We start from the raw sequence: 24,775 nt of genomic DNA on the forward strand, positions 1-24,775 counted from the left end.
TTTAGGAATGCCAATACTAACTAATAATTTATTTAATGCAAATGAAGTTTTAACACATTTCTATTTGTTGGATCGGAAGTAGGTGACACCTGCAATTCTCGACAGAACTTATGTTCTATTTAAATTATTTCTAGTTTTTGACAGATAATAATTTCAGACTTTCTGTATGTAAACAAAAATGTTTAATTAGAAACTGAATTACGGATATAATTTTCATTAAATTGCGGTTTTGTTTAAACAGATGTATGTCGTATACATATATGCATATTCACCTGCTTTGAATCTACTTACCTATTAAAGATAAAACATGTGTTCGTAAAGTATTAAATAAGTGACCAATTTTTATCTTGTTTTGGTCAGATAGTCACGGCTAATAATAAATTCGAAGATATTGACCTACAGCGCAGCTTGTTTCTCCCAATAAGTTCAAGGACGTGACAAATTCGCGTCTTTGCTGCACTGCTATTAATTCCGGTAATTATTTCTAATTTCACCGCAGGAGTCCAATACTTAATAGTATCGCTGTTTATTTTTATAAATCTTTGAGATTTATTGCCCCGTGGGTCACCACGTTTAAGTTTAGAACTGTATTTTTGTGTTCAAACATGTGGGAGGGTGGGTAAATAAAAACCATGTTACATAAATAATGATGTTTTTTATTATGGACAACAGCATAGAACAACCATGAAACGAATTCACAAATAAAATGCAAAGCTATGTACAAAATTTACATAGACTAACCTAGGACCTTACGATAAATTAGGAAACGAAATAAAAACAAAATTATGTATGTACAATTCAGTTCCACACAAAAATGTATACCTACACGTCGATGGCCAAACTTTGACAATTTGACCGAGATCACATTGCAAACTATTACGTTCCTAGTAGCATCACGATATGAAATTATTTCATTTACTTAGCCTAAGTTTCAACATTGTATTAGTATTGACCTAATGATCACATGATTTTGACAATTTATTTAGCATCTGGGGGCGAGTGAATCTATTGGCCTCCTCATGCGTATTAAGACATAGTGGAGAATGGGTAACAAACATGTACAACTAATCCTACGAAAAAACTTTTTGAGAAAAAAAGAAAATTCTGTTTTCAAAACAAATAAAAAATAAAGATCTTTGGATCGCACTCCCATGTAGTGCATCTATTTACGCATAAGTCGCCTTCCAGACGAACAAAAATCGGGCCAGTTGCTTCACTCTTTTCCTCAACATTCAAAGAAAAAATGTCATATCGCTTGAGAAACATTCATTAATTATACTTCACTCCTGATTTGACAATTTTTGAGCAAAATTAAGCTAAATTGCACAATTGGTCACAAATAATAAACCGCTCAGTCTTCAAATTAATCACTATGATATATATCGTGATGCTTGAAAATAATTCAGTCCATAAACCACTCGCATTATCGATGAGATTTTAAACTACTCGTAATATCAGAAATGTATTTCATTGGATGATAAAACCGCACTTGATAGGTGACGTAAATAACAACATCGGCGAAAACAAATAAATAAGACAACGACGATCACCTACAAAGTCCGGTCGCAAACCCGTTTAAAACAAAATGATTAAAAGGAAAAAAACAATTATAAATTACTCCTAACAACAAAAGAAAAAACGAATGGCTTCCTTATATTACTAAAACACAGCACGAAACTTGCACGTTTTCCGCCCTCGATCTAGTCGTCGTAAAGACTACATTCGGGAACTAATTGATCGCACGCCCGCGATGTCCACTCCCTGTCTTCTTTCGCCAACCAAGGGTGGTACAGGATGTCTTCGGACGTGATCCGTTCCGAAGGCTCTCTCCGTAATAACGAACGGATCAAACATCTTGCACGAGACGAAAGACATTCAGGAATTACGAAATGGCCTCGAGAGATTTTCGCAAACAGTGACGCATGCTCCGAATCGCTGAAAGGGTATCTGTAACAAAAAAATACATTAGCAATCATGTGTACGTGAAAATGCAAATTTTTAAATGAAACATTCGTAAAAATCTGGATCCTTCTTTCTCAAACACATGTTCTGTGAGCTATAATACTCATCTACACAATTTTCTAACTACTGGCTCAACCTTACTTTCTCTCATTAATGGAACATCCTGTACTTGATATCTAACTAAGTAGCATTTATATTCAAACAGTTGGAAGATCCCCAAGGGGAAACTCACGTGTGATGGGACACCTGTGTTGCAACATAATGGGACCGCAAATTCGCTCTACCTGAGCTCGAATTGCACCACAAAAGAAAATATGAAAAGTCTCTCATCAGTGGACGATTTCCTCTCATGATTTGGAAACTGGTGATTGACTTTAGATAAGAGTGTTTAGTTGTTGAATTTGGTCCGAGTTGGCATTGAAAGGTGTGAAAATGAAGAAATATCCGGTTGCAGAACCCACAAAAAAGGTGTAAATCTCGGCATACCGCAAGTTCAAGGTCTGATTATACCAAATTGAATGCAACTCCTCGACCGTGACTAAGTAAAGAAAAAATCACTGCGGCTATAACACGGACTAGTAAAAATACTCGAAGCATGACTTTCCGTGGTGGAGTACTAAGAAAACTTTCTTGAAATTTGTTTGAGCGTCATATGGTCGATAAGAAATCAACCCCTTGTAATAATGAACAACTGTTAAGTGCGGTTAAGAAGAATTTGTGTTCACCTGTGTTCGCATCGACATATGGTGGATCCGTTACGCATCATAGCTTGGGAAATAAAGAAATAAGAAGTCTGTAACGTTTTTTTTCCACCCAAAATTGGGCTTTATTGCCGGAAGTATTTTTGCGCAACTGTGCCGAGTGATTGTAAAAGTTCCATGTTATCAGTGGCGAGCGCTAAATTTAGATTCAAGGAAATGGCAAAATTAGCAAATCAATAAACATGCAAGAGATTATTGCTTTTTTTTTTAATAAACAAACCAAAGGAATAGTCTTGTTTTTATAGATATTATTTGACATTGTATGACCCGGTCCTCGCAATAGTGATTTCATAATGTCACGATTTTCTTATGGGTTGGGTCCGAACAGACGGCTGCGAAATGCACCTGCCACACGCTCATCTCGAAACTTTTTTTTTTTTACCCTCATGCAAGACTACCGTGATAGGGGGCAGGTGAACGCCGACATTTTACAAATAATCTGACGATTTCGAAAGGGTGCATCGAGCAGGTGAATTTCTCGCAGCCGTCGGCGATACAAGTTTCCTTTGCACGCAGCACAAAGAAACAACCACCATCGTCGTGATATTACGATCTCTATACCTGCGAGTTTTAATGGGCAGGTGCGGATTTTTAAGGGTTTATCGGACGCATTAATTAAGACAGGTGCCCCACGAGAAGGTTTTATGTCTTTTTATGTATTGAGCTTCAGCTCTTTAAAAAAACGGGAGAAAGTAAAAATCAGGGACATTATATTATACTAGACTTCTAGTAATAAAGTTAGAATCATTATTTTGGATATTTACCTGCCGACTAGCATCGTGTAAAGAATGACTCCTAGCGACCACATATCTGCGGCCTTTCCTGAGTAGTGGGCGCCGGCTTTGAGAATTTCCGGACTCACGTAAGCAGGACATCCTCTTTTATCATGTAGCCAGTCGGTTTCCGGTTCTTCCAACACGACAGCATCTTCTAGTGATTCTAATTTCAGCTCCGTCCTGCAAGGAAATAAACCATTTAGATTATTGTCGTCATCGAGATAAATCGTCGCAATTGATGTGTCGCAACCGATCGAGAATTTGTCGCCAAGGCGTGGGTCCGGTTTGCCCAAATCGCTTGCAAATTATCTGACAAATTAAACAATCGACTATTACATATGTACATAAAATTGTGTACAAAAGGGTTCCGCAACCCGGTGTCGAAAGCATTAAAACGTAACGTCATCGAATGTTTTAACAAAATGTTGGGCAAGCTCTTGCAACAATGCTGCTCTGTTTCTATCAAACTGAAAATACCAAAACCCGGTGGCGCTATTGGATAACACGTGGAAAAATCGCTTTTATTCGACGCTCTGGTGCTCACGGTCGTGAATCTGTCAAAAATTGCACAACACTTTTCCGGGGCCTTCGGCCCCCATGTCCGTTCAACGAACTCGCAATGGCAGAGAAAGCGAAGAAGGTAGCCGAAGTCTTTGAGCAAATGAAAGTGTCATTTCTCCGTAACAACGCGTTGCAACAGCCTCTTATTGCAATCGCCATTATTTATGGTGTTGTTACCCTTCGTTCGAGCCCAATTTCGCGGGTTCAATGAAACAACAAGTGATGATTGAAGCGATTTCAGCCAGCCCCACCCAGCACGGGTGCGGATGGGCACGACGAACCATGCAATTTTTGCCAATGACTCCTGATTGCTCGTTTGGCCGAATGTATGCTACACCGCAGAGGTCAATAAAACGCCATTTGTTTGGCCGAAACGCTGCCCAACGGGACAACGGGCCACTTTTTATGGGCCGAGATTTGTTGCAAGACGAGTTTTTTGCATCCAGGCCCCGAAATTATGCGAAGAGCAGGAACTAACAACTTGCAGATTAGGACCAGTCGAAGACCGGCTCCAACCTGCATCCTCACAAACAAAGAAATACTCTGTGGCAAAAGTTTATCTAGCTAGAATGAGACTCCCACATTTACGTAAAATATTAGATATTCCTGTCTTCAATACGATGATATTATGAAAAGATTATTATTGAATCTCCTGCTGTGCTACGTTGGCACATAATAAAAATAAAATGGATAAAAAGATAAATTTGTTGACCACATATTGAATCAAAGGAGACTGATGTCTGCAAGAATCAAACTAATCCTTCTACAAGTGAATAAAGAATATCAATAATGACTTCTAGTCTCAATAGTTCTTATGAGATCCATGAGGACTAATTTCATGAATAAATTGTCGGTATTTTTTGAAGTTTGTTTTTGAAGTGGTGGGATATCTCTATCGTCAATGGTTACTTTTTAGGGTTCACCTCTTGGTAATGAACAAATTTAACCTCTTGGTTAAATTTGTTCATTACTCTTGATCAAAATTTTTAAACCAATACTATACCAAATGTCCTACTGTTATTGTTGTTTGTTGTGTCTGTCCAAGCTTCAACTTGAAGCAGATTCATTTTTTTATTTCAAGACATTATTCAGCAAAAACCAATGGCAACTTTCTATTTGGTGATATGCCTAATGAGTTGTTTTACCGAAAACCATTCTGCAACTTCCTAACATGCGAGGTCTTTGGCAATCTTGTATTTGAAATGAATAGATGGATGCTGGAAGGCCGTAGATGGTAGAAAAATTGTTGTTGGGAAATTGCCACAGATCAAACATGGCGATAGGAAGCTGTTGTTTGTACATAGATATGCAAACGAAGTGACCGAGTGATCAGCAATCACGCTGAAAGTCGAATCTGTGGTGTGTGTGTGTTTTGATTGGCAATGGTTGTCTTGCGGATTTTCGCACGAGGTTACCAAAGTTCATTCAAATTAATCAAGGAACGTAATGCAATAAAGCTAAAAGTCGTACGTGGAGATACCGGGAAGGAGTCAGAATGTGTTACAAATATAACACTATTGCACTAGTCGTTGTGTCAACGAACCCAACTTTCAGTCTACAACATTTCACACATTTCTTTTTGCATTGCGCCATCGCCGGCGAACTTTCTTTGGTTGGCAAATGTAGTCCATTCAATAATTTAACCACGACCAACGTTGCGTTTACTGTTATTATTACAAGACAGATCCGCGTTCGCGGTTTATTTTACACATTTTTGCGCAGAAAAAATCGGACTGCCGCTAAAAGCAGAATCGCGGAACGCATATATTTTTAAAGACGGAAGCATAAAAAACGGTGGAATTATCTGTTTATGTAGGAATTTCCCGTTATAATAAAATAACAAGGTTGCTACAATGATCCGCCAGTTTACGTCATCTGCGCCATACAGTAATTGCTCGATTTACTTATCGACTATAGGTTCCAACCGACAGAGGCGTATTTAGGGGGACAATTAAATAATACTCTACAAAAGTGATAAAAAATTACAGTATTAATAAATATCCAAATTACGATTTAAAATAGTAATGAAATGTACGAACATAACTTTACTATCACAGTATGTGAAGCATGAACGTGATATTTTGTACTTGGGTTGAGGTCCCCTAAATGTGCGTCTGAAGCCCGGTGCTACATAATCGCCGCCGCACTTTAGCTATTGCTACACATAAGAATGTTTTATTTTGAACCGTCGATTGCAATGTGCGCAATAGTTACGACAGTAGAAGGGTTGGGCAACAGACTTGCAAAGTACCAAGCTGCGGGCCAAATCCACATGACTTATCCGGAGAGAAACACTTGCCAAAGCGATCCGCGAACTAACCTTGCTTAATAGCAAGGAGTGCCCATTGCGACACCCTTCGCCAGCCCTCGACGGGGGGCAGTCGCATTCGTAAAGGAAAGTGTCTTCGATTGCCCACTTGTGAGCACCCTGTTCCAGCTTAATGGAGCGATTAGGAAAGGCGGCAGCCGCCCCCGTGTCGTAATTTCTAATTCTATAAATGAACGGAGCAATGAACCGACTGCGCGCGCATTACCGGTGTACCACAGACTCCGGTAAGTGATCAACGAGAGAAATGCGGAAATGTGATGACGGCTGCACTTGCAGCAACTGCATTGCTACCGAGGGCGAGGTGTGGGAGTGCAAGGTTGAACGAGACCGATCGAAGACGCTGCCCGGATTACTCCGGGAACGCCACCAGGGTGGGGTTCGCCATTTTTTAGCATGGAATTGGTGTTACACCGGAAAATTGTGCAAAAACCACTGGCATCTTGTTGCTTTAGGATTGTAAATATTTATTCTTTATGTACTTTTCTAATAAAATTAAATTTCATGATTCCAAAAAAAAACTTTAATTAATAAAACTTATCTCACACATTTCATAAGAACTTTTGCTCGTGCTTAAAAACTAACTTCATGGGCAAGAATTATTTTCATAAATACTTTTTTTAAAGAATTGACTTCAGTTTGTATTAGGGTCATTAGCTGGCGTCCGAGAGGCCCGGAATGCCGCCAGTGAGCGCCGTGATTCATTAGGAAGAGATTACTTCCCTTAAAAGCAGACTTTGTAATGGGGTGAAACAGTTAGGTTGTGCGTCTGAGTGTTTTAATTAATTTTCTTGTGCATGGATTGCATGACGAGTATTATTAAAATAGCAATTTCTCCATATTAATTCGTTGCAATATCACAATTACGGTTCAAATTGCGAAGTTGTATGGAGTTACTTAAGATAAGCAACACCCAATTTGAAACTGAGGAACTTAATGCGTTATTACTAAACCTAATAAATGTGAGGTTGGGCAACGGCACATTACGTGTATATGCAACTGAACATTTTTGCAAAATTTATACAGGTGCAATGCACTATTATGGAAGAAAATTTCGCATATTGGGTCGAATAAATCACTCGTACGGAAATGTGGGCGGACGTGTCTGATAACATTGTTCGTTATCAGTGATAATTTCAATGTTAGTTTCATATCCATGTTGCCGAGTGGGCGAAATAGCAGTTTTATTGTCCAAATCGATCTGATGCAACAGTGAACTTTTCGCAGAGAAAAATGATGAAAAGCAATTTATCGCCTACATTCTCCTCGCATGGCGAAATCAAATTATTTTTTTCTCGCTGGCAAACCTTGATCTTCTCGCATCTTGGCAACGCTGCATTAATCGACTCGCGACTCCGGTAACTTTGACACAAATACACCGGATTGATAGTGCAGAAAAAAGAAAGAACCGCAAATAACCTTATAGTATAAGCATTTTATTCGAAAGAAGGCCAAGAATACAAAATGCAAGTTAGTTCACACGCAACTGGGTTAAGGACCAGGCAAGGTTTTACATTGAAAGTTGCCGCACGTCCAACAGTCATCGCCGGAAACGGCCATAAAAACCACCAAGCTAGAGAGAGACGAAGAGACCGCAGTTCCGACACAATCGGATATCGGATTGGTAAATTTTGCGTATTGCATCAAGCTATCCGTGTCCCAAATTACACATAGATGCAAACAAATACTGCTGACCGGCGGTCGAGGACATTCATAAAAACATGTTACACACTTTTTGCCACTTTGATGGATTTTCATGCAGATTAATCCGCATCAAATTGAACTTTACAATTATAGTGACGCAACATTGATGGTACCAAAAAAATCATTTCTGTAACAATCGCATTCCTTCAGCAAGTAAAAACAATATTGAACCAACTTTATGCAAGACAACCAACTACAAACTGATTTCGCAAAGCCTCGGCAACGATTCTGAAACAACTGTAATTTCAATTTAAATATCACATCATTGTCGTTATTTCCACCAACTTATTTCTATTGCTGCTAGAGTGATACTTTTGCAATGGCATGCTGCAAAGCTAAATTAGCAAGTGCCACTGATTCAGACACACTTTACTCAATACGAACAGTCCAGCAATGGAGCAATTTCTGGGTGGCCTTTGAATCATATGTGCTCAATTGCAAAGATCAAAAAAGATAACTCCTCTTGAAATTACACAATTTTTAGTAATTTTGGTACTTGAATACCAATGTTTTTTTTAATAACTTCTGCAAAAATAATTTTCCACCAAAACGCCACATGGAAAAATTGCCGAAAGCTCAAAACTTGAGTTGCGATGCAAAAATGGGTACTTGCGGTAGTGGCTTCGCATGAAAGCATCGAATTACAGGGTGATTTGGGAGCGTGCAGACGCGTGGCAGATGTTTGAGGCCCATCAACAATGAAGACAGCAAAAAATCCACATTAAAAGAGATCAAAATACATCGACTTAAAAAGAATGAGGAAAGTACATTTTAGGGCCAGGTAAAATCCAGAGCAGATGCCCAGCGAGCTACAGGAAACATGTGTGAGCTATTAGTACAGTCAATTATCAAAGGTAAAAAATCAAAACAAAAACCCGGCAACTAATGGTTCAAGGGTTGGAGTAAAAGCTGGAAGGAAGTCGAGGAGGAGCTACGCTATCAATTATTCGAAGCCGGTCACAAGATGTTCTTTTTCGACTAGTTTTGGATAAAAATGCAGACAGATGTGCGAAATTCGAAGAACAATGAAATGTGTCGTGTGTTTTTGCAGCGGACCTGCTGGCTTTTTGTAAACACAGCGGCTGGTGTGGACCAAGGTTGCTTTGGTGGTCTGCAAAAACATCTGCATTGATCTACAAAGCGATCGCATCTTTTGTGCAATAAAGACTTTTGTAGGTGTTGGAACACCTGGCGTTGGCCCGGAAGATTTATGGTCAGCCACGTGAAAATTGTCAAGCTGGATGATGGTTTTTAATAAAACAGTACGAGCCCTGGGCGCTTCAATGACGAAACTATAAATTGAATAATGACTGCAGCAACATTTTGATGCAACACTCTTTCGACACTTAACTCTGACGCAAAGCTCCACAGTTTCATTCCATCGGATCGAACATGTGATATAAAACGGTTAATTAAATTTGCGACAACGCGGATATGTAAACTCGGTTTTGGCACCGACTTACGCCAAGGTCTCTCCCAGTCTTTGTTCTTCTCGAAAGTTGTAACCGAAGCACACCCCGGTCAAGCCAGATCCTCAAGGCAGAACCAGAACTTAAAATAATGCTCAATAGCGCCATGTCTATTTTAAAATTTTAATTTTCACAGACGACCTTCCCGAGCCAAGGCTTTCGCAACAATTTGCGTATTACGACACATGATACATATTTACCATATCGTTACTTCAAATCAAACAGAAATTAGCAGTGGCTGACGAAACTGCCCCGTTTATTTCGACGTTTAACACACTAATTATTAAAAATAGACTGGGATATGGTTGCCAAAAAAATTTACGAGCTTTGACGCAAAAAATTTGCACGTATATCTACCCAAACAAAGAATTTGGCACCGTTTAGCGACATCCTGCTTCTAAAATTAACCAAATCGACCAGACAGTGATTAAAGAGTCGCCGGAGCTCCGGAATCCACCGGAAATGACTATAGAAATCACAAATATTATCTTAATGACTTTTTTCTAAATGGACCTAAGCTTATCTTTGTATCGCATTTGTTACAAAACGGGAGGTTTTCTTAGTACCACCAAAAAATGATAGTTTAATTTATTGTCGCAAATTTGCAAGATCCCGTGTATCGTGTATAGACGACTCAACAAATATAAAAATTGACTATCTAGTTTTTCCTTTGCTATTAACTGGATTTGTAGAACTAGGTCAACTTTTTTTTTAGAAAAAAGCGTTAATCATGGTTAACCCGGATTGTGTAACACCTTCTGCGTGTGTGCTCCTATATTTAATTTTTCGCAATTTTTTCAAACAATTTTTAATCTCTATTAAAACAACAAAGGTCAACAGTACAGTCATAGCACAAATTTTACCTAAAACCACACGAAAAGCCACGTAAAATTTGAACTGATAAAAATGGAATATTTTGCAATCATTCCAGTGATGAATCGTAAAAATATGTATGTTTGTTCGGTCTAAATATGTAATACACTCCACGCATCCACTCTGTACAGAAATTGAGCAATTGTGTTATATTTATCTGACTAACAGTCACGACCAGAAATTTCAAAACATCTTCGTTTCATTAACATGCATTACGTACAGGATACAAGGCATTAACCTCGGCAAGATTAAAACCGCCAGAACCAGCGTTTCGCATCCGTGATGGCCACAAAATTGATAAAACTCCGAATTCAATCGATTAAACTTGGACCGGTGCCAGGTTTTGCAAGACTAGGTCAAGGGTCAAGTGTAAAGGCCACGTCGACGCAACGCTTTGTCGGCATGTTTACATTTCGCACTAGTTTAGTTATTGTTAGTGATAACAAGAGATAAAAGAAACCGGAGAAAAATCACGTTCAAATTTGTGGCCTTGCGACTCACGTGACACTGAATATCAAATGTCTCTTTCTTTTCCCGTACTTCACGCCCCACAAATTTTGTGCTCAATACAGCCATATTGAGTTATTTCCGTTTGGTTCATTCATATATAGCATGGCACGCGTCCGGGAGCCATTAAATGGACGTTATTTATAGTCGATGAACGCACCCTTTGACGTCAAAATTCGTTTCCGGTTGGCAAAAGTAAGAGGTCCTCTGATATCCGTGTCAGCCGGTCAACCCGTTCGAAATTCTACGATGGTTCCGTTTGATTCTTTTGTCTTATCATTGTCATGGGATAGACGGGCATTGTTTTCTCATCGGCAAAGAGGTCGAGTTCACGTTTCGCAACGCGTTGAGCTTCCTGCCCCAACGCTTAGCAATTTGGCTAAAACTCGTTTTGAAGTAAACTGCGTGTTTTGTTAGATGTTTAATATTCCAAAGACTTTCAAGCTGATTTCTCTTCGTTATTTTGATGAGAATGATTTATTTTTCTTTCTATTAGAAGTCCGAAATTGTACGATATGGTGAAACATTAACAAATTTGAATTACAGATGAAAGAATGAAAACATTTTTCGTAGTCTAGAGTTGTAATTAATTAAAAAAGATCCTCAGAAAGGAGGAAAAGAATAAACTAACGCACTTTGAGAGCTTAAAAAACAGGAAAGTTACCAGCTTTCTTGTTCAAAGCCCCCTATGTAACGGGTCTTGTCAGGTTTAGACAGGTAGGAGATGGGAACAAAGCGTTGGTCCCGAGATCGGAAAATGGTAGAGGGTGGAGCTTTTCGCGGATGCATCGCAGCTGCGCTTTTCGGCACTTCCTGTGGATCGATGCAATTTCCTGTCTGATCCTTTCGCAACGGTCTCCATCCACCACACCCGCGACCAGCACTTGGTCGGGAATGTATAAGGTATTAATAGATTACAGACATTCAAGCCTACAATGCGATGAGGTAATCGTAAACGAGACACTGAGGTTCAGCTCTTATTGCCCAATCTCGCTTCTTACGATAGAGACACGTGTAAAACGCGCCTCACTGACGATTCATTACAAATTGCTACACACCGCACAATCCTCTTTTATCTATCATTCTTTCATTACGTCTTTCCGTCGTGGGAATATTTTTTGCACCCAGAACAAAAGCTTTCCTAATCATCGAATCCTCGGGAGGATGTTAGATCGATCAGATTAAAAGGCTAAATTCTCATATCCGGACCGGTTGCGACATGTATTTAACAAAGAACCGGACTCACCTTTGTGCATCTGCGAAGACGAATTTCCTCAGCTTTAAATCCCTTAATACTATTCCGTTCCTATGACAAACTTGTACTGTTTCGGCAATTTGTTTGAAGAGTCTCTTGGCTTCGGATTCCCTCAGTCTTTTCCTTGACCTCACGTACGAATGTAGGTCACCGTGAGCCTTGGGATAAACCAAATACAAGTAGCGATTACCTACGACGACTTCGTGCAAAGAAGAAACCCTCGGATGCGAATCAAGTCGATAATGAGCCGACACCAACGAATGACAGTCCTTTGAAACGATCTGAAAAGAAATTTTCAATCAGTTTTATCTGACAAATATTTGTCGGCGTGCCGCAAGTCGCCCCATTTATTTCATATCTCATATTTATGTTCTGGTTGCAACAAGAGACATTGCACATTTTATCGTAATGGTGCTGAGCAACCGACTATTTACAAATGTGTTTGGTAACTCCGCTCGCAACCTTGCTGTTACACAGCTTCAGAAAAATTAAAATAAAACAAGCATAAGGATGAGACGACCTTTACAATTAATTTTTTATCCACTTGAATGCCACTTCTTTAAATGGCCATTAACTTAACAATACCATTCATACATTTGGATCATTAGATCATATCCAGTTGAGTTACAACTAACTGTACCGTCGATTCTGAATTTAATTTGCCGTTTATTCATTTTTCACTCGATAACTAACATTTTACCTTGTAATCTTACATCATTCGTATTGAGTAATTGACTTTATAAAACGTATTGCCATTATTAATGTGCATATTTACGTCGATTCTATGTCAGGGTCCCGAAAACCAAATCAATGGAAGCTCAGATTCCCACAATCGATCAATCATTTTCGAGGGTAACCAACCCTGTGAGACGGTCGTGATACATTAATGTTTCTAATCACCAATTCAATCTGGCATTTGCATCACATATCACAAGCAAAGCTATAAACCATTGAGTTTATCTGTGTTTATAATTATTTCATGCACCCTATTTACTTCAATTTAATCGTTCAGTTTATTCCGATGTGACGAAATCTTAAACAAACCATTCCGATCACAGAAACCATCTCATTTTATTGTGTTTTTATCGCGACCTTATTTATATTGGGTGAATGGTGTCACTTGCTCAAATACGGATTTTACAGACGTTTCAGGGTCAAAATTAATTAGCATTTGGGAAATTGTAAATATCTAAATAAACTTCCGTCGCACAAGCCAAGTAATCTTAAATTATCTTCAGATACGGCTTTTAAACATTGGAACAAATTTGTGACCCTGAACAAGGATGAGAAATACCGAAGAACTGTCTCGACTATCACGTAACTGCCCACTTGTAGTTATTGTTGCTGGCTGTTAAGAGCAATTAATTTTGCAATTAGACACGATTTGTTTGTTAACACAAGAAAAATTTTAAATGCATTTGAAGAATTTCAATTTGAAAGTAGAGCCAATTGAACTGACTATGCATCATCAAGTAAACAACTGACAATAAACTTTAATCACAGTGTATGCCAAAAACATTGTTTATTTTGTTGCGACTATTGCATAAGAGGCAATTTTTGTACAAATTGTGCTCTCGAATCATAATAATCAAGGTTACAAAATGCCACAATGTCAAACACAAACTCAAACATGCTATGTTTATGTTATGTTTTACGAAAAGGCCGCTTCAATAATTGTTTTTTTAATCTCTAAATTTCCACGAAGCACTGGCACAATATCGAGACGCGTTCATTAACCTTTTTCAAAGTTTTTAAACAATTTTACAAAAAAATAGTAATAATGGGTAAAAATTTAAATCTAGCATCAATTTAGATCCTTGCATTTTGAATCGTGTGCAAGATTTGTCTTTTCTTCCCACAGTTGATTTAATGAGTGTTAAAATTCAAACCAAAAACATCAAAGTAAGCTATACGATAAATAACAATTATTCGATATTAAGCCTTATTAATTCATGGCAAGTTCCGATAGTTTGCGACATAAAAATTGGACATTACGAAACCTAACTGTATGGGCTGTTAGTTTCGGTATCTTCTTCTTCCGGTCTACCTCGCCGACAAACGTCGGCCTTCTTTGACCATTCGGATCAATTGTTATTTCAGGTTGTACGATCTTTTAATTTCATGCAAACTTAGAAATGAGAATTTCATATCAACGTAAATTCATGGCATAACTTACAATCGTGTCCGACGTGATTTGTTTACTGATATTAATCCACCATACAAGTCGTTAAAACCTACAGAAAAATTTTCAAACAAGGTCTATAGTCTTTCCAATATCAAAGGAAAAACAATTGTGTTGCCATGCACGTCGAAACGAAACGTTAATAAAGGTCGTCAGGTTGTAACGAAAAGAACAAATTAAGAATAAGAAGAAAATCATGTGATTCACGTGTATTTAACAGCTCGAACCAGACACTAGATGACTCGGTTTTTGGGATGGTGGGGACAATCATGAATTAATCCGTGACGTAAGGCAACAATGCAATTCGTGGAAACAATGTTCATTAATGGGTGTAAAACTACACTAGAGGATGGCATTGAGTGCAGCCTTGACTGATCGCGTTGCTTGAAAAATGACCAAATATTGTTTACAATAATTGCAAATACTGCGTCAGTATTTCACTATCAAGGTGTGTTAAATTACGGAAGTGCAGCGAAACGGCACATCCGGCGGAGTCTATTACACCAGAAGGAAAAAATCGAGAAATTCCAGACGAATAACATGACCTTCGGAAAAAATTAACTAGTCGTTTGCGGAATCCAGTCGCAACGTATTTGCGGCCACGTGGAGTTTTACGTAGAAGGACAATTAGGTATTTACGTGTTAAAACGCATTCGAGGGGACACGTGCTGTTTGTCAATGAAAATGGTTGGACGTTGGATCACTTTGCCTGCCTTTGATTAGGCCATTGTCGACGCTGATTTCTACCTGAATTCCACAATTGGTGCTGAAAACGACGAATCGATGATATGCAAATATCTTAGATCGAACCCTTGGAATGATTTGAATAAAAATGCAGGGGCAGGGTGTGACAGATTTTTCCCTCATTTCCCACATGCAGCAATTAATCAACATCTGGTTATAAAATACACGTAAAACTCGACGAAGGTGAAGGGTTATTTAATAGACGGGGCATCTCCCTAGACAGAAAGATGGTTCTCACATCGGATGACCACGCGAATAGTGCAATGGACCAGTTCTCTTCGCTGGTCCATCCCACCAAACGGGTTTGCACTTACGTGAATTAATTTCGCTATTAATGGGATGTAGCTGGGGTGACCATGAGAATTTTTCCCGATAAAAGCGACACTACTGATTCACTCCCTAAACCCGATTTTTCGACCAACATTGACTCAACTGGACAATAAGTGATGTCATGGTGTTTACTCAACTTTGTCTTCAAATAGCACTACAGTGCAACCTCCAATTCAAAGATAGAAATTTTGGTTGCTTTTTTATTTGGTTATTCCACTCAAATTATTATTACGAATAGTAAAAGTTGTAATAATTTCGGGCAATGTTGCCCATTGTAATTTGATTATAAATTGAAGTACATATTACATATCAGAAAATACATTTATTTTTAATTTGTGTTTATTGTTTATGTGTTACTTTGTATATATTTTATATCAATGAAATATAATATCCCAATAATCCCAATTTATTCTGATTACTGAGGTTGCACTGTAGTGTAGTAGTGAATTTTACGTCATACTGCAGCCGGAAAAAACCTCAAACTTCGAATTAAGATAAACAAATTCGTAATGTGTCCTTGACGGGTGCGTTACACAATTCCACAAAACTTTGCATTTGACAATGGAATGGCAAAAACTAGAGGGGTTAAAGGACAATAGAGCCCCAGCGCAGGTAAAGAATGATTGGATTTTGTCGCTGGTAATATGCTTAGGGTTCCATTGGACAATAATGGGCATACGAAAGAAACTTTTGCGTGACATAACATGTTGTGATTTGCTCACCTTGCAGACCAATTCCTCCTGGGTATTGACGTCCACGCATCGATATAAAGAACTACCCTCAGCTTGCTCCAATAATAAATACTTATCGGCGACTACCGACGTCTGGAAATGTTTATCACTTTGATTGGGACTCAGAGGCGAAGTTTGGTCCCGGTCGGTGGTGAGTTTGGGCCTCCGGCACTCCTCCTTTGGTTGACTCACCCGGAACTTTTTAATCACTTCCCCGGAGGAGACCGCGACTTCCACCGTCTTGTCCACCCCGTTAAGTCTAACACTCGGCATCACTTCTTGTACGTTTTGCATTTTTCGCACTTCACACACAAACCGAACACAAAATAAATTAAATTTTTTGAGTCAATTTGTTATTCTAGCACAATTCCGCCTTCCTGGAACAGAAGAAGCAAAAAGTTAGTGATGAGTCCTGATTGAAACAGTCGCAAAGGAGCCGACCCGAAACGGGACACAAGAACAAAGACTACCGCAAAAATCGATGATAACGCTTTATCGGCTTGACGACGACAGTCAAGCCGCACGATTTTTGCAGGTAGAAAAATATTTAAAGAAGGTGTTTGGTAAACAATAAAGGTCAAAAGAAACAATCTGTAGTGACATTGCTGATTGGCAAAAAACTCACTAACCTTCCCCGTTCTCGGATCCGTAACGAAATCTAAGATGTAACTGCAAAGTAACCGAAACAAAAAAAATGAATCAACTAAATAATAACAAAACGATATTAACACAAAACTATAATAACACTGCCACAGCGAGTGTGCGCATAACAAGAGTCATCGCGCTACTGCTCTGAAACCAGAAATCCATTCTTGCGAAGTCTCTTGCGACGGCGTGGAATAACTCTGCGCGTGCGTTAGAACTTGAACGGAGAGCTTTCGCGATTGTATTTCATGGGGTGCTTTTGTGCTTTGGGACGAAAACTACCTGAGATACATGGGAGATATAAATAAGATGGTGCGTGGTGCAGCTTGCCACCCACTCCTTTACCTCATTGTAAAAAACACCACCAACAAAAGAAGGGCAGATGGCCTGAATTTTTCTGATTATTCGAATACATCTGCCCTGGAATTCTTTCTCTTCCATTTCATATGGATCACTCTTTTGGATGATAATTTTTTTGAATGTTTAAAAGGTCGAATGATGACAGGAAATAGACTTAAAATTAGTGACATTGGTCGGCTAAAATCGATTTATGGAAATTTGTTGGCATTGACGAGACGCCAAATAAATCATTGCACAATGATGATATAGAGCACTGTTAAGTAAAATGAAGCAACTTATTGTCAACTTTGAAAATAGAATAGTATATGAAGCAATGTCAATAGTCGAAGATACTCGGCTCGTTTACCTGATTGATCCATCACTACAAACAAAATTGAGCAACCAGATTAAGGTCAAAATGTATTTTAGATTTCCAAATGTTATAAAATCTGCAATTAATTGTTCTACAAATTGACACAGTTTTAATAGATTTTTTTTTCTGAAACGATCATCACTTACAATTGACCCAATACCCTATTTCCTAATAAAAATCGTCTGTTGAAATCACACTTACTTTATCTATCAAATTTTTATGGAAGAATGTGTTGCAATAAATAAACCGAATGATGTATACGCAATAAAGAAATAAAAATAGTATACATCAGAAGCAGCATTCGTCTTGTGGATGTATAACATTGATAACAAATGTTTGATTAATAAAACACATACCATTAAATATAAAAATTAAATAAAACCCCTTATCAATTATTTATATTTAGACTAGATACGTGATGGAAGATGTAAAAGAAAGTGATAGAATATAATGAAGATATAAACTTTGATTAATATGTAAATATGACAAAGTTGAATTTGCCAAAAACTTGCAATGTAATAGAAGTAAGATTAACAATTCTTGATAAAGAGATTTCAATTTACGTTTTTTGTTATCTTTTTATCATGAAATTTTAATTAAAAATTGTCATTGAGATAAATAAGAAACCTGGTTTCATTGAGTTGAAATTATTAAGAATAGAACAAAGAAACACTTACAAATGTCAATAACAATAATAAAAAATATTGATCTTACAATTAGTCATATCACTTAATTTCTAAAACACTGACAAAACTGTGAACTTAATCATGCAATACCATCATTTCCACTGTAACATTTTTTAAGTATGACTTCATTTGTTCAAGGATAATTAAGAAGTTTATTAAAACACTTCCCGAATGTGTAATATAACCGAGGTAATACCTTAACAACACATTCTGATAGATGTCAAACAAAAATTTATTACTGCCTTTAGGGTTGTTTTAAATTTATTAGGACCATGTCATAAATTTCGTAAAACAACATAAAGTTCTATTATTTTTAACTTAACAGATTGTGGTTGGGATGGCAAACTTTACGATCGTCACTTATCTATCTGTCGTAAAGTGTTTTAAAAGAATCCTAGGTTTCGTAAATTTTGAAGCAAAATGTTTACGATCATTAAAGCAGAAAGAGGATGTTTTGTTGTATTTTCAAGACATTGATAAAAAACAAGCATTTCATTGAAGCATGATATTAAAGTAACCTCAAATCGTACAATGTTGCACAATGCAGGATAGAAAATTCGCATTAGTAGGTATAACAAAAAAAAAGAAGTTCCTGAACATAATTTCACGGTCACCAAAGGTATATTTTCTGGATAGAAACTGTTATTAGATGATTTTAGCTTTTGATCTACGATATATAATTGACTATTTAATATAAAATGCTTGAAGTTTGATATTTCGGTAATAAGTAACGAAAATGACATTCTTAAAAGTCCATTGAACTAAAATTATATGCTCATAAAAATGTTTAAGTTATATAGATACAAATAAAACAGATATGTAAGATTTAAATAATATTTTTGTATGAAAAATATAACTACAAATTGTCCAATTAAATTATACGAAGCGGCTAATTACAACTCGCAATCTAGAAGCCAAATAAATTTGTCTAAAGCGTTCACACGTGATTATGAAGTCGTACCAAATAAGTGTAATTTTGGTCATTCACACCGGCAATACAGTTAGACATTCTAAAAGTAAAGTAATAATTGGACTGTAAAATTTGTAGTATATAAATACGCGTATAGTCAACAAATCTGTGTACATAACATACAATCATATACAGTCACATAAGGACCCAATTAAAAACAAAGAAAAACTCGAAAAAATTTAATCTGATTCTTTCGAAAAATTTTCATTACCTATAAAATCCCTATTCATTCAAGTCTTCAGGTTATATGTAGCGGTAAATTCACCGACAAAAGCTTATAGTGGTTAATACTTTTTTAATTCGTAATACTTCACACTCAATTTTGATAACCAATGTGTGTTTCCCAAAATATTTATATCTGTTCATATTACCTGAGTTCATTTTAGGGATCAAAACCTTTATAATCCCATTTCAATACCTTATAGCCAAATCGTCTAAGTTTTGAGAAAAACAGGTGGGGTCAGGTCAGACATCTTAACCTTATAATCTCTCTAATTACAGTAGTTTTGGGAACTACCACCCATCTTAGCTAACTCCAAGAATTCCAGATATAAAGTTAACCTCAAGCAAGTGTACCCAAATGTGTACACTGGATGTTTCTTATAGCAAACCAAGTTCAAACTAAAAGACAAGTAATGAATTCAGAATTAATAATTATTATAGTAAGTTATAACTTATAAAAATTTTTGGTAGTAGGTATGCAAAACAAAGTAATATAAGTAAATATACTTGTCCTTATTTCATTAAAATGATTTACCCTTACTTTGCTGAACCAAACTGCAATGTGTTACGTCAAACATATCACGAAAGTACAGTACATACATATTTATGTAACTACATATCACAGAAATAATCATATTTTTTCCAAGTCCACGTAACAGTAATTTTTTTATTTAAACAATTTTATCAAGATTAAGGTTCATTGTTTTTGTTAACAAATATTTTACTTTTATTTTACAAACATACTTATGTTAAATCATTCGTATACGTAATTATGGATAATTGAAAAACATCCAATTGACACATGTTTAGTTTAATCTAAAATAAAACGGACACTACAATTTTCACTTTATTATATTGAAAATGGATGCACAGAGTTCTTTTAAAAACTGTACACACATTGCTTATTTGGAAACAAGTGAATTTCTGGGAAAAATCGAAAAATATAAACCAACTTCGGTTTTATTTTTAAAATGTAACTCCTTCCAATTTTAGTGATTTCATACATATGATGTAGGCATGCATAGTTATTAATTATGTAGCTCAAAAGATAAATTTTCAATGTGGACAATGTCACCGGTAACGGCTGATTCCCGACGTTCAATACTTTATCATTCTTATCACATTTATGACAATTTAACCTACATTTATCACTTTTTCAGGCCTATGTTGTTCGATAAAAGAAATTTAGATAACTTCTAGTGTTTAACAATTTTTTCCTCAGAAATTTACATACTTGGAAATTTATGTGTATTTTTGTAAACAATAACTTATATGTATGCGATCTAGATATAGTATTATTGAAAGAAATAAGAAGGAAAGGATAAGAGTTATTTAATCTAAACAAACGATTAGGTATTAGGATAAATTATACATGCTAGATTATGAAATACGCCCCAAGCCATAACTCCATTGTTTTATATGACAATACTTCTTAAAACAAAGTTGAACAGTTTTTGATTTCTATTGTTTGGAATAGATGCTCAATCAATTAAATGGAACACCCTGTATAATTTATTATTAATTTGTCTTTCAACAGTTCAATAACTATTATTTATGACTGCTTGCTTTTCAGCAATTTCAAAATTAAATTAAATGACATGTTATTATTATTATTGCGATTTATTAATAAATCAGTTCAAACTTAAAAAAGTAGAAAATTTTAAAGTGATAAAAATGTAGATAACTATTTTCAATTCTACATATCCAAAGGAATTTCAGCTATAAACACAAGAGTGACTTATAAAATTTGATTTTCTTAAATTAGTATTAACCTCTTGGCAAAGGTTAGATTTGATAATAATTAGAGTCGCTCCTCTGTTATGCATTATTGTGCTTATTCCACGAATACATGGGACAAACAAAAATATTTTTTGTTATTTACGAATAATTAATTGCAAATCAAATGCTTATCTGTCTGCTGCTATAATTTATCTAGAATTTAGTTTTTTGAAAATACTAGTTCAAAAATGAATGCAACACTGCAACAGATTAATTAACGTTTTAGTTACAAAGAAGATAATCAGCTTTTTGTCCTGATTCAAATTTTCGTTTGATATAAAAATTTCGAAAAGCACCTAGCATCAAGATTATTCTCTCATCAGTTGGATATCTTTAAAACTTTAGATACGTGGTTAATTGTAACTGCCAGGAAAAATATTCATAAAATCTAGTTTTATTATTCAGAAAGCCGTAAAAAGTATTTACCTACACTTTGACGCAACACAAGTAACGTACGACATTTTTAAATATTGCTACACTTTATTGGATTAAGGATTTTGCACAAGACGCTATAAATTGTTGTGCAAAAGAAAAACATTTTATATTTTAAAAATTATAAAATGAAATTATTGCGAAAATTTGGTGCATAGTAAATTTCAAAGTACTTTTTTGGTTAATCTCCTAAACAATGGTGTAAAATACGAACACTATTATCTTTCGAAGTTTTGATAAAGTCGCGTGCTATTGCAAAATTCTTATGCGAATGATAAACATTTAGCAATCGCTTAACCTTTGAATTAATCACAATTATTAAAAGATCGGCCGTAACGTAAATAAAGCCTCTTAAATATGTCAAAGGTTTGTTTTATTGGTGATAACCGTAGCCATAAGGAGGTCTAAAAGTGGTATTTCATAACAAGCAGAACATAGCCATAACAGGAAAACACAAGATATGACTAGCATTGTTCTTGCAATTATTAGATATTTAACAACAATCATTATTTTTTTTTAGATAAACAAAAACAAGAATCACACTTACAATTAAATTTCTCTTCAATGTAGCAAAAGTACCAACTATGGTGATAAACAGGACTAGTGAGAACACAACACTGGGTAGTTTTGAGCAATTTATTATTAATAAACAAAAACATCATTGAAATAAAATGAAAAATTGTGCAAGTAAGTGTGATACACTTTTCCAAATTTCGCATATCACTCCCATGAGGCTTTAAATATTACATTGTGTGCTGTGGTGCAAGATTGATAAACCTCACGCGATCCAACTGTGATGTATTGTGGAGCTGTCGTCAATCACGTTTCCAAGTTCTAGGTTAAACGCACTTGTGAATCGATCGCATTTGCATATTTGAATGCAGTTAAATTATTCATAAATGCTACAACTAGCCAATTAGCTGAAATTATCACTGAAAAAATATTTTAGAATATCAAATTGCAAAATTTCGCAACTATCGATTTGAGCTATTTGTGTAGGACAAATAATTTACTGTTGGGGTTAGCGAACTTTATGTTTTTAGATACTGTTAAATTATTGATAAGTGAAACTAAGGGATATTTGGGACGATGATAGGATTTCATGCTGCGACAATCAAATCTTGTTACTACCTAAAAATTTTTAATAATTTTTAATCGGGAGAATAATGCAACAATGTGTTGTAGGACATGTAGGTATTATATTAGCACATATTACACAATGTTCTAACAAACATTATGCTCTTTATCATACCTCTCCTTATATAGAATGAATCAGCACAATTTTTTACTATTTATGCCCAACACAACTTTTATACTTGCACTTTGTTCAAAAATTATAATTTTTCAGTAAAGAACGAATGGTAGAAAAAATATTTTTATAAAAAAAGACAGTCACTGGCCTTTAAAGTGTGGTATTATAACAATATCTTAAAACTTCCAGAGTATTAATTATTACAAAATTCATTTCTTTTATTGAATTGGAAGATGTGAAAGACCGAATAATTGTTTAAAAATTGTCTTACTTACAGTTAAAATATACGTTTGAAAAAACAAAATGACTGAAAAAAATTAAATTAGAAGAAAAATACGTGATTAATACCATTCATGGTGGGTCTTATATATTTTTTTATCTGGGTAGAAGATACAGAAAATAATAATTATTAGTAATAGAATTCAAAATATGAGTGCCACGTTATGTCGAGTGTATGTATGATATTCTTTTTCTGTTCTAAGTATACAGATGATATCTCTTGGTTTTTCCCAATTTTTCATCTGCGGTAAATTTTTTAGGAAATTTTTTATCTTGAGTATAAAAAACATAAAAATTACAAGAATTCAAAATATTTACACACTGTTAAAAACATCCTTAATAATTATAATTATTGCAAAAATTTTGTAGTGACTGATGACTGATTGTCTAGAAACGAATTGTAAATTTTGAGAAGAAACATCATCTCATACATTTATTCATTAACAAACCGAAATCATAGAAAAGCAAATTTTTGTCTCTGTTATTATTGCAGAGCAATTAAGTGTATATCAATACTCTATTTAAACCAAATAATATAAAATTAAATTTAACATAACGCAGTTAACAAATATCTTAGTAATTTTTGCAATCGGTATAGTGTTGCAGCATAATATCTAACATCTCTCAGCGAAGACCTTGCATATTTTAACAATTTATTTTTGATTCCTTGAACTAGTACTTATGTTGACACAGTTTTTGAGCAATTTTAATTGCGCAAAAATTACACCTACTACATTAAATACTTAATTAAAAACCAATTAGGATTTGTTGAAATTATAAGTCTTTGTATGAATACTCCCGCAAGTTTTGTAAAATGTACAATACAAATTATTAAGAGTTTTTTAAGATTTCAGGATATAAAGAGTTAAACAAAATTAAAGAAAGTGTAACTACTCGCACATTTTGTAAAACAAGTGTAATAGGTATACATATTACTTTTTCTACACTGCGTTATATTAAAACAATTTATAAATTGTTTCAAATTTTTTATAAAAGACGTTGAATCCTCGATTACTATGACGCATTCTTTGTATTGGTAAATTGGTAGTTAACCATAAGATTTATTTATTCAACAAACAATTTGCATTGAAATTCGTGTAAACAAATATTTCGGTACATTATTATGAAATCGTGACGGATAGCTTGAACAAAGTTATCGCAAAATTCATTTCAGAGAAATGAAATGTTAATAGTTTTGGATTTTTAATTCGAATTATCTTTTAGGAGAAATTCCGTCATAAATACAAAATGGAAAATTTTACAAGTAACTGCTAAGTAAAATTAACATTAGAATTAGGACTATTTATTAAAATGTATTATGCTCATTCACTTTATTTAAATTACCAGAGAAGAGAATGAATCTTTATGTCGGCAGATGAGACGTTTAGGCTTCTAAATGTTTAGTTACCGGTCGAATACGTATTTGTTGTTGTCATTATCTTTTATTATTTACTATAAGAGATGAAATTCCCTTAAATGTTATTGTTTGAAGAGTAAATATTTGGATAGACTTTGCTGTTTGTTGTTATAAACAAATTGAAACCTTTTTTTTTAATAACAGATAAGTTTGGGAACCAAATCAATCATTAATGTACGAAATTCTTTCAATATTTGATT

General features: G+C 35.4%; 1 protein-coding gene across 1 annotated transcript; it reads right to left on the reverse strand.

Moving 5' to 3' along the window:
* Positions 1-635: 635 nt before the first annotated feature.
* LOC123013149 (tribbles homolog 2) lies at positions 636-16,968 on the reverse strand. The gene is made up of 5 exons (XM_044411525.1): positions 16,811-16,968; positions 16,173-16,558; positions 12,186-12,475; positions 3,488-3,679; positions 636-1,947 (listed from the first exon to the last, which is right to left on the reverse strand). The coding sequence occupies exons 2-5, from the start codon at positions 16,473-16,475 to the stop codon at positions 1,701-1,703; spliced, it is 1,032 nt and encodes a 343-aa protein (XP_044267460.1). The 5' UTR covers positions 16,476-16,558; positions 16,811-16,968; the 3' UTR covers positions 636-1,700.
* Between the last annotated feature and the right edge of the window lie 7,807 nt (positions 16,969-24,775).

This window comes from Tribolium madens, unplaced genomic scaffold, assembly GCF_015345945.1.
Source record: "Tribolium madens isolate multiple individuals breed KSU strain unplaced genomic scaffold, Tmad_KSU_1.1 Scaffold_96;HRSCAF=242;Tcas5.2_LG5, whole genome shotgun sequence".
NCBI lineage: Eukaryota > Metazoa > Arthropoda > Insecta > Coleoptera > Tenebrionidae > Tribolium > Tribolium madens.

Bases quoted from the DNA above. Each gene is read 5' to 3' on its own strand.
- LOC123013149 (XM_044411525.1), bottom strand. From the start codon at position 16,475: ATGCAAAACGTACAAGAAGTGATGCCGAGTGTTAGACTTAACGGGGTG. The intron at 12,476-16,172 runs GTGAGCAAATCA...ATTTCTTTTCAG, and splicing joins AGGAGGAATTGGTCTGCAAG to ATCGTTTCAAAGGACTGTCA. The intron at 3,680-12,185 runs GTGAGTCCGGTT...ATTTCCTTGCAG, and splicing joins GTCTTCGCAGATGCACAAAG to GACGGAGCTGAAATTAGAAT.